Genomic DNA, 10886 nt, shown 5'->3' with positions numbered 1-10886 from the left:
TACTCTCTAAATTCAGAACAGCGCTTTTTAGTGTATTCGGAAATTCGATTCGGAAAAACGTGTACGTAAGAGACTAACGTGCATTTCTTATGAACGTCTGTTGTATGCACAAATCGAAAACAAGAAAAGATGGGCGTCAGCCGCCCTGAGCTATGCCTTTCTTCGATTGCTAGACTACGGGAAAGTCGATTTGGACTGTAAGTGTGATGTTTAGATTTTTTAACCCCTTCCGCTGTTTAATGAAATTGATTTTCAAATTATTATGTTGGTTTGGTGATGTGGTATTTTGCATAAAAAGGACAACGACCAACCATCAATGATATCAAGCTTTAAGGTTTGTATCAGTCTCACGCCAGCAAGACACACACTCCAAAAAGTCAGCACTGAAATTCCTCGGTGTTCTCTTCTTCAAGGAAAGTGCCAAGGAAAGTGCTCGTTAACGCTGGATATCTGACCTGAAACGTGTAAGTGACTCGTCTTTGATAAGATTTAATAGATCGCTGAGACAGGGAACTCTGAGAAAAGCTCTTGAAGTCAGAGTTCTTCAACTGATGATACAAGTTCTAGAAGAGATACTTGAATTGATGGAGACATGCAAGGCAGTCACTCGAAGTGTTGCTTTTTCACATATGGGAGGATGCCTCATTTGAAGACGCTGCACACATGTACGCCTCTACACTTGATGACGTCATAAGCACTTTTCGTCAGTTTTGCACATTACAATCGTCTCGTCTGAACACACTTACAATTTGAAAGCAGAACATCGCAAAGAGCGTGCACTCACGTCACGATCATGCGCTCTCTTAAGCTTTGAGAGCAAAAAATGTGCAGTTAATTACCCCTTGCTTCGATCTCGGAGATGAACTGTTTAAAGGAATGGTTGAACTGATTAAAAAACATGGCGAAAAACCACTATATAGGCAGGGCTTATGATATTGAAGATTAGAGAAATGTGTAGGTGTGAATGACTTTGCCACTTTTCGCGAGTCACGGCATCAGTTCTGATGAAGGAGAGACGAACTCAAACAAAGGTCAGGATCAGACATACACGTCAACAAGACAATATAGTCCAAGTTTTCCTTGTAGTTGATATTTGATGTTGCCCACACTAGTTTTTATAATCGGCATACGCTCGACACTTTTTTTAAACGGAAAAAAAACATAACACAATGAAACTGTTTAATACACAGATTGTCAATCAAGCCCCTACTACTCACGAAGCAGTTCTCCTTTTCACTCTTTGTTTATCAAAGGTTCATTTTGTCAGAGAGACCAGAGAGATAATCTTAATTGCAAGTGGGAGTTCAAACTTGCCTCTAGCAAAGTACGAACAAGGCTTCAATGAAAATTCAATACCGAGCTGTGAATTGCAATGTTAGCAGGAAATGGTTTCTTCTTTTTCGCACTGGTTGTTAAACTATAGTCGTCGATTCTACATATACGTAATTGAGGTCCACTGAAATGAGTGCCTGTGATTTCGTCTACAGCTCAACATGTCTTGTTTTGCTTTTAATACTCATGTACTGCGAATTGTAAAACGCCACAGAAAGTTATATTATTCATGAGATCATGGCCATATGTGACGTGAGATGAAGTTCAGAAAGACGAGAATGACATAGGTGTCAGGTAGAGCTACGAAAGAGGGGATGAGGAAGGGGGAGATGTTACCACGACACGACGCTACCGTCAAAAACACGTTCCTAAGTCTGGCTCTGTTGGATCGATCGGATACGTCAAATCAAATTAAGAATTTCTGTAATTCCTAACTCATTAAACGTAACACATTTACTGCGCTGAATGGAACCAGTCAACGGACATAACGCGTTCGGATATTGTGAGCGGCTGGGTGAAGTTGTCATGGCAATGGAGCCCATTCCTTGCGCACGAAATATGCGCAGTGTTACCTCAGAAGCCTACGGACGACAGGCAAAGGCAAGCGGCGAGAGATCTTCGCCCAAGTCGGCATTAGGGTTTTCGGTCTGCAAAAGTTACACGCGTATAAGGTTTCTCCTTAATCCGGTCACGTTATACCACGCAGAAAAGGTGAAATTAGCGAGCTGCGTTCCTGCCTCGTGGATCTCCACCTGCTCTTTTTTTGTAGTCTGATATTTTGGCTCCATAGTCATTGCATTAATGCGCTAATAACAGGTTTTGCGACGGTGTGGGTTCCAAGTATGCCGACGATAGGTATCCATTAGTCGCCGGGCATTCAAATTTGACAGTGATGTCATGTCCCGAGGGGCTGGAATGCATCGTGTTCGCTAATGAGGCACCCAATAGACGTGACCGTGGTCCTGAGCGGTAGCGACGCGGTTTGCCAGGGAGGAAATCCAGGTAGCCGCCACATTCTGAATATTGGAATAGAATACCAACGAATGCTTTCCTTTGCTTTGTTGTCGATAACGTTGAAGTGCAACCGCTTTCTCTTGTATTTGCTGCGTACGTCACATAATTGAAGCTAAGGTGGGTAATTGTTCTTTTTTTCAAACGTAGAAATGTCTCGGCAGTTCTTGTTGTTAGACGACAAATATCTCTCTCTCTCTCTCTCTCTCTCTCTCTCTCTCTCTCTCTCTCTCTTCTCCTCTCTCTCTCTCTCTCTCTCTCTCTCTCTCTCTCTAACACACACACACGTGACAAATTGACATTTCGGAATCTTACCTCGTTTTGCGCTGACTTTTGCGTTTTGAATTGGGTTCTGGAACTTGTGTAATTTTTTCATCAAAGTGAACCCTGCCGTTGATTGCAAAGCATGCCAATATCCCCCCGTGAGATTACTTTCAGACGAAACCATGTCGTTCATTGTCATCTATCGATACCCGAGATGTTGAGAGTTACCCAGGGGGCATCGCTTACCTTTACCTTATTTTGAAATCATGTTCTCTGCTTAATAATACACAACGCACAGTTAGATTTTCAAAGGGTTTCACGGCGGCGAAAACAGAGAATTCGATGTATATGAGATCATACACGTCTTAATGTTGCCAAAAGGAGAGACGACGATGTTCACGAAGAGTAAGAGGTCGCTGTCTTCCGTTACCATGGTAACATGAAATCTTCGTTACAACTTAGGTCTATGCTTGCCCCGCCGACATTTTTTACGGTAATCCATCGTATACATGAATGCTTGCCAGGGTCTTTGTGACGATTGGCCTTCACTGTCTCTCTTGATACAGGCGTTCACACACACATACATACATACATACATACACATACATACATACATACATACATACATACATACATACATACATACATACATACATACATACATACATACATACATACATACATACATACATACATACATACATACATACATACATACATACATACATACATACATACATACATACATACATACATACATACATACACACACATATATATATGTATGTATGTATGTATGTATGTATGTATGTATGTATGTATGTATGTATGTATGTATGTATGTATGTATGTATGTGGTATGTATGTATGTATGTATGTATGTATGTATGTATGTATGTATGTATGTATGTATGTATGTATGTATGTATGTATGTATGTATGTATGTATGTATGTATGTATGTATGTATGTATGTATGTATGTATGTATGTATGTATGTATGTATGTATGTATGTATGTATGTATGTATGTATGTATGTATGTATGTATGTTTTTGTTGTTAATTGACGCATGGATGTTCTAGTCCGCGTCTACACCGAAGGACGAAGTCTATATAAATCTAAAGATCTTCATTACATCGGTATCAAATATTCTTTCTTTAGGCTAAAATTTTTGCCGGATTTTTGAGTAGTTTTCCATCCGGGTCATTACATTCACATTAAACAACGACAGTCTGTGTGTCTTGAACGGTAAGGCTCCAGTGGCGGTTTTCCGTTTGTAAAAAAAACACTGAAGGTTATGCAAATTTAACTGTATTTCGTTAGATTCTTCTATCGAGATTCCAACGGCGATTGAAGTTTTCCCTTCCCAATGAAATGTTCCAGCCTTAATAACGAAGTTTCAATCATGTCTTTACACGAGGAAGTGTAACGAGTCAATAGCTGAGTCGACAGGGTACGTCCATTGATGACAAAAAGCATCGGTCGCCTTGATGCTGTATTCAGTGAACCATTTCGTTTGTCATGGTTCTTTTTTACCGCCTGACCTCGGGTCTATCTGACAGCTATACGACAGAAAGTATGGAAATGCACTAATGGTATTGGTACTGTCACCTTTATAGAATACTATTTATACTTTAAGAATGTGTTTTTATTGCTATTGGTATCACGATTTTGTTTTCAAAGTTTTGTATTTCTTTTTGTATGCTCGGTTTCAGAATGGCGACGGTATACTAGAATCCAACATCAAAAGAAGTTCAAAAATATTTTACAGCGATTCAAATCCAAAGGGGAGAAACGGTAAGATGATGTCTTCATATTACGGGGACCGTGCTTATATAAATCTTCAGAGACATTAGATATTTGGTCTGTATGTGTGTTAATGTGTTCATGGTCCTGAACATAGACTGTGTTTTAGTTTTCCGACAATCTGGTCTCATACTCTTGTTTCAAGCTATGTACGAATGAATTTGTTACTCAGTGAGTTAGTGAGTGAGTGAGTGAGTGAGTGAGTCAATTGTTAAGGTAGGTAGGTAGGTAGGTAGGTAGGTAGGTAGGTAGGTAGGTAGGTAGGTAGGTAGGGATGGATGGATGAATGGTGGGTCGGTTGGTTGGTCAGTCGGTCGGTTGATTGGTTGGTTGGTTGTCAGCATACCATAGTGACACTGGTGACGTCATCGTCTCTATCCCGAACTCAGAGGATATCCATTACAAAACGTCATCAGCTGCAGACAGGGAATATTGGATGAACTCTCATAGCATTTCCTGCGATGAGTGTTTGTTCTGCTTTTCCGTATATCTCCCTACTTATTGATTGTCATCGCTTTACAGTGGTGCAGTTTTGTCCAATACTTTCTACTTTGACGTCTTGATCAGCATTCTCATCACGCATATTTCTAGCCCTCGTTTACATTACACGTCAACGCCGGTAACACAACGCATAAATATACGTACAATGTCGACCAGCAAAATCAATTGAAATGCCATTTGTCGTCGCAAATATCCTGCAAATCCCATTCTTTACGGTCCATTTCTCAATTTATCCGACTCCCATCTATGAATCAAGTTCAGAATTTGAGTATCGAAGCAAAATCTGAAAGTGTCCACATCGACTGAACGTTATTATAACCATGTGATTACTCTCTTATTTATGATCTGTATTTCTATCTTGGTTGTTTCTTTGCGATCGATTTAACAAAGTGTATTTTAGTTCCTTATCCTTGCCATTCGACTTCAGAATGAAACATTGACCTTTCTAGCGTTGAAGAGGTCAACTTTCCATTGATTGCCGCCATTTAGTGTTTGTCTCCTTGGTGATTCAAAGATAATACAATTAGAAAGAATAAATGCAAAACGCTTAGCAACTGCAAGTGCGCGATTGTTTACACCCATTCACTCTGTACGACGTCATGGAATTTCGAACTCAATTTCCAACTCAGAATAATTTTCCTCGCTATTCCAATTAATATTTCCAACTGACGAGGTGATACTACGCTCTTATATTTTTAGCCAAACGCCTCTTTTTTGACTTAGAAACGACAACATGCGTAAAGGTATGTTTATTAACCCACAGGGTCACAGCGCGTGGCTTGCAATGTAGCGCAAATTATATGACGCTTGAAGTAAAATAACGAATTATATTTCGTGTCTATTTCAAGCTCTGTTACCCCCTGCCAACCGCAATTTATATTAAAGTGTAAAATGAATGTAAAACTCGGAATATGTACGTCAGCTGTCATTTGAGAATAACAAAATTGGACCCTTGCGTACCATGTGATAATTGACTCACTTGGTGACGCAATCATATCTAGAACGTCGCATGTTGCCCCTTCATTAGCCAAAGTCATAACACGAAGGAATACATCATTATAGCAAATGAACCTGATTTTCTCGAAAAATATAAATTTCAAAATGAGCATTTCTGTCAAACAACATTAACCGTAAGAGGGATTACACTGCTGGGAGCTCTTATAATTGAAAGCATTAAGTGACGTCTGTGCGCATGCCCGAGACATTACGCTTATCACTCTAAATTCCGAATTTGATTAAGGGGCTAATTACTGTAAATGTAGTTTGTGCTCTCCAGAGGCTTATTGGATTATATCGACGTTTCTTTCCACCGATTAAGGTTTCTCCCCAGCACGGTGTGCGTGAACTTTGAACTTGCTTTTGTCATGAGAATTATGAATGAGAATTCTACAATTTTGGGCGCTTTGATATCGAGGTAATGACCCGGAAGTACAAATGGTCACGTTACTACAAAGGAATGAACGTTGCGCTGTCTCTAACGCTATTAAATGTACGGATTTGAGGCAACTAACTAACAGCAGACCTACGGAAAGATATACAAAGATATGTCATTTATTGTTCAATTAGTCAACGAATTTTACGAACTTCAAGAGTTGAACCAGCCACGAATGATCTCACAGTGTAAACCTCAGTTTGCTCGGGGCAGAGAGGAAATTTTGCGTTGAGAGCAATTCCAGAAAAATACTGTTGAAAGTTTGAGAGTCGGAACAACTGTCGTCGAGGCGCACCGTCTACCTTAAACTTTTCAATGAAGCCATTGCAATCACTAACTGGTTGCTGAAGTAAGTTTTCGGTTAGAGAATATATTTTGTTCTCTTTCTGTGAAATTACTAGGACCATTGCTTGTCTCAGTCTACCACTTCTGCGGGTAAAAACTCTTTTCGAAAACATTTTCCCCAATAGACGATGGCGGTCATTTTGAATTTCACTTGTCTTTAAATGTACGCTTCGGGTCATTACCTCGATATGAAAGCGACTGCAAGTAAGTTGATCAAAACTTCAAGTCTTTCAGTATAGAGGAGCGTATTTACGGTACTACCTTTAAAAATTACTGGTATCCAAAGTCTTGCAAATTCTGATTCTCACCATTTCATCACAGCGTTCACTTTAACTGACAGGTGGCAGTGGAAATTCAAACTTTCATTCGCATGGTAATCTTGCAACAGCTGAAAAAATCTGTCATCTGTGTGCGAACAATTAGTAAAGATAAATTGAATTGGAAATAAGAAATTTTTGCATCGTCTATGATGCTGTTCCGAGGTGAATCTCCTTGCAAAGGTCTTTTCAAGTCTTTATTGCGATTTGTCGAGCGAGCAGTGAACGCACCAATTATCATTAGTTCTACACTGTGTGCAAACTGCATGCACCCATCACTAGGAAAGGTGTGAGACTGGAAAAAAATTTGAAAAAAGAGAAGAAAGTTGGGAAATGTCAAAATTGTACTAATGACGAACTTTGTGACGAACTTTGCTCCCGTGAAGTCTCCTGACTTCCTGACTACCATTTTACTCGTCAGTGAAGGGACAATTTGAGTGTGAGAGACGCATACGATAAACACTCAATCGCCCAGAGAAACACTGATCGATTCTAATTGCCACCACTGACTTCTCAATGTAGTTAACTCTTTCCTCCAGCAAATTAATCGAACGTTGTCGATGCCTAGTAGTCCACAACTAACCCACATTGCACGATGTGCTGACATCGTTATTACCTTCAGGAAATGTTAGGAGTTAGCTGTACGGGTGTAGCGGTGCTTGGCACTCACTTTTTCATTCAATTAAGAAAGACGACAGATGCAATCAATCAGCATCCACTGCGTGCGATCACATCTATCGACAAATTGAGGAGTTTGCGCTGAAACTGCCTTAGGTGACATGTTATGAGACCATGAATTATGTCAAGTCGTACTGCCTCGTCGACAAAACATTACATGAAAGAGAATTAAATGGAGTCGGCGGGGATAGCTTTCGATTAGGAATGTTTATAATTGAAAGAGTTGTGTGAAGTTAGTATGTACGTGACTGACTAATAATGAGAGATACCGACATACAAGAAAAATAGCGCATAGATAGATAGATAGATAGATAGATAGATAGATAGATAGATAGATAGATAGATAGATAGATAGATAGATAGATAGATAGATAGATAGATAGATAGATAAATAGATAGATAGATAGATAGATAGATAGATAGATAGATAGATAGATAGATAGATAGATAGATAGATAGATAGATAGATAGACAGGCAGGCAGACAGACAGACAGACAGATAGATAGGTAGATAGATAGATAGATAGATAGATAGATAGATAGATAGATAGATAGATAGATAGATAGATAGATAGATAGATAGATAGATAGATAGATAGATAGATAGATAGATAGATAGATAGATAGATAGATAGATAGATAGATAGATAGATAGATAGATAGATAGATAGATAGATAGATAGATAGATAGATAGATAGATAGATAGATAGATAGATAGATAGAGAGATAGATAGATAGATAGATATAGAGATAGATAGATAGATAGATAGATAGATTGTTTGATTATACTATTAAAGAAAAATACCATTCTGACCTTTGTAACAAAGTATCAGAACATAAGGTAAATTTTTATATATATATATATATATATATATATATATATATATATATATATATATATATATATATATATGTATATATATATATATATATATATATATATGTATATATATATATGCTGCCATAAAGGTAAAATATTATTCACTGAATGTGAAAACTGATGGCAACAATGCAGGAGTGCCGACCCTTCGCTTTCACGTCACAACATATGAGCGTAATAACAAAAACCGACGGGTGGAAAAAATAATTACTTCTTTGAATGCGTTGTGACGACAGTGTTATTGATATTTTATCATTAATTCACAGGGAGCTGCCTGGAGTCGGAGTCATATTCCCGCCATATTTGACATCAATCAAGTATGGGCCAATTTCTCTGTCAGCTAATCTGGCAACAAATCACTGCCTTCATCATACTCCTTGGTGCTGTCATCCTTGCCTTCGGACAAATACCCGTCATTGATGGATCAGCCTCTCAAACAAGTAAATATTCTCTCTCTCTCTCTCTCTCTCTCTCTCTCTCTCTCTCTCTCTCTCTCTCTCTCTCTCTCTCTCTCTCTCTCTCTCTCTCTCTCTCTCTCCACTTCTGTCAGTCTCTGTATAAGTGTTTCTACTTTTGTTGCAATGTGTCTGCCTATTTGTGTGTCTATCTCTATAGCCACAAGTTTATACTATCAACCTACCCTCCGTTCCCTTGCGTTTGTCTGTACATGTATCTGTCTCTCTGTCTATATATGTACCTGCCTGTCTGCATGCCGTCACCAGTTCACATCTTTGTACACATATAGAGTCTCTACATGCTAATTATGTCAGCATTGCTTCCGCCCAAATAAACCTGTTTGTCTTTACTTCTATTGTCGGCGTGCAACATTCCCCACCAGGCACTTTAAATGAAATTCTTTGTTTGCCGTGCTTGTAGGTTTTCAGGGAAAATTAAGACAACACACACAATTTTAACACTATTAAAAATAAAAATCATTTTTCCATGAGAAACCAAATAAAAATTGAGCCTATTTCAATACAGTTTTGGATTTTTTTCTGTGTTTGCTCTTTTCCCTGGTAGGCTGGTAGGTTTTTCAAAAATTCATGGACGGTAAAAAAAGAATTTTCTTTAAATGGCCTCACTGAATGGCAAGGACAAACTCAATTTAATTTACAAGGGTGTACTGAACTCACTGGTCTTCGAAATTTCCTCTGTCATTTGTCAGCCACATCACCCACTGTTATGTCACCACAGGAATTGAAATGTAAAAATACACGATTATAGTCGCTTACCATATGACTTTTTTCTCTGGTAAAGATGAAGTAATCAAAACTTAGTATTAAGAATTGTACAATTTCCCTGTTAAATAAGGTACGGATTAAATTCTTGTCCGACTGAGCAAGGCATTTTGCTTCTGGGGGTTGGTAGTTTTGTGGTGAACACGCCATAAACTATCGTCGAATCCCTCGAATTATTCTCTCGTTTGTCACGGAGAATTTATGATTTCAGTCCTAGCGTTGTTAGTGTAAGCCACAGTGCAAATCAAACCGCATAAGTTATTGGGCAGCCTCTATTGTACTGTTTCAAATTTTCTATGAATATGTATTGGGACAACTTTAACATTAACTCATAGCATTAAATACATAGGGGCAAAACGAGTTAATTGCCCAGAAAAAGTGGAGGCGTATATTATAAAAGAACATAGCGAAAAGCGAAATGGGTTCAACCATTCATAAGAAAAATACAATATCGAATTCAACTATAATTTTCATGCGAAGTAAAGAAGCCTTTGATAAGTGAACAATGGCTCTCCGTATGATTCGATTTTATCCTTCATGGCTTCGTAATGAAAGCTACTCTGTTCTTTTTTCTTTCTCTGGTCCATTTACAGATTCGACAATAGAAGTGTGTAACGCCACTAGCTGCCAAAATGGCGGAACCTGTAATTCGAATTATGCCTGTGAATGTCTGCGCGGTTTCTATGGTTCCAAATGCCAATACGGTGAGCAGATATGACTAGTCTGACCTTCCAAGTAATCTTTCAAAATCGGATTTCTCTGACACGACTCCTCGGATAGAGATTCCAGGCTTCAATTACTTGAGTAGATACCATACAGTGATCGTGAGAACAGGGTGGAAGTCAGTATACGAGACGCAACATTTCAAAAGGGAAAACATGGCCGCCAGACTACGACGGTCATGGCAGACGACATATGTTGACCTTTGACCTTCAATTTATTGGCGCCGTCCTGACAGGAGCCCCCTTGAAATGTATTGTAGTTTGCCTAAAAGATAATTAATAACCCAGCTCGAAAACGACAAGCAAAATGCTTCTGCTTGGAGCAGTGACAGTATCTGTCTCTCCGGTTTGTTTTACA

The 10886-nt window shown here is 38.8% G+C and overlaps 1 protein-coding gene across 1 annotated transcript in view; it reads left to right on the top strand.

The window, feature by feature from the left end:
* The first annotated feature begins 1907 nt into the window (after positions 1 to 1907).
* The window catches only part of LOC139125308 (cubilin-like), a 30822-nt gene continuing 21843 nt past the window's right edge, over positions 1908 to 10886 (top strand). The window contains exons 1-4 of the mRNA XM_070691407.1: positions 1908 to 2463; positions 4324 to 4405; positions 8835 to 9008; positions 10400 to 10510. Of these exons, the coding sequence (XP_070547508.1) occupies positions 8888 to 9008; positions 10400 to 10510 (232 nt within the window). The 5' untranslated portion in view covers positions 1908 to 2463; positions 4324 to 4405; positions 8835 to 8887. The remainder of the gene's footprint in view (positions 2464 to 4323; positions 4406 to 8834; positions 9009 to 10399; positions 10511 to 10886) is intronic.

The sequence above is a fragment of the Ptychodera flava genome (assembly GCF_041260155.1).
Source record: "Ptychodera flava strain L36383 chromosome 3 unlocalized genomic scaffold, AS_Pfla_20210202 Scaffold_25__1_contigs__length_14229661_pilon, whole genome shotgun sequence".
In the NCBI taxonomy this organism is placed as follows: Eukaryota; Metazoa; Hemichordata; class Enteropneusta; family Ptychoderidae; genus Ptychodera; species Ptychodera flava.
Note: the sequence above shows the minus strand (reverse complement) of the source record. Positions and strands in the feature narration are given on the sequence as shown.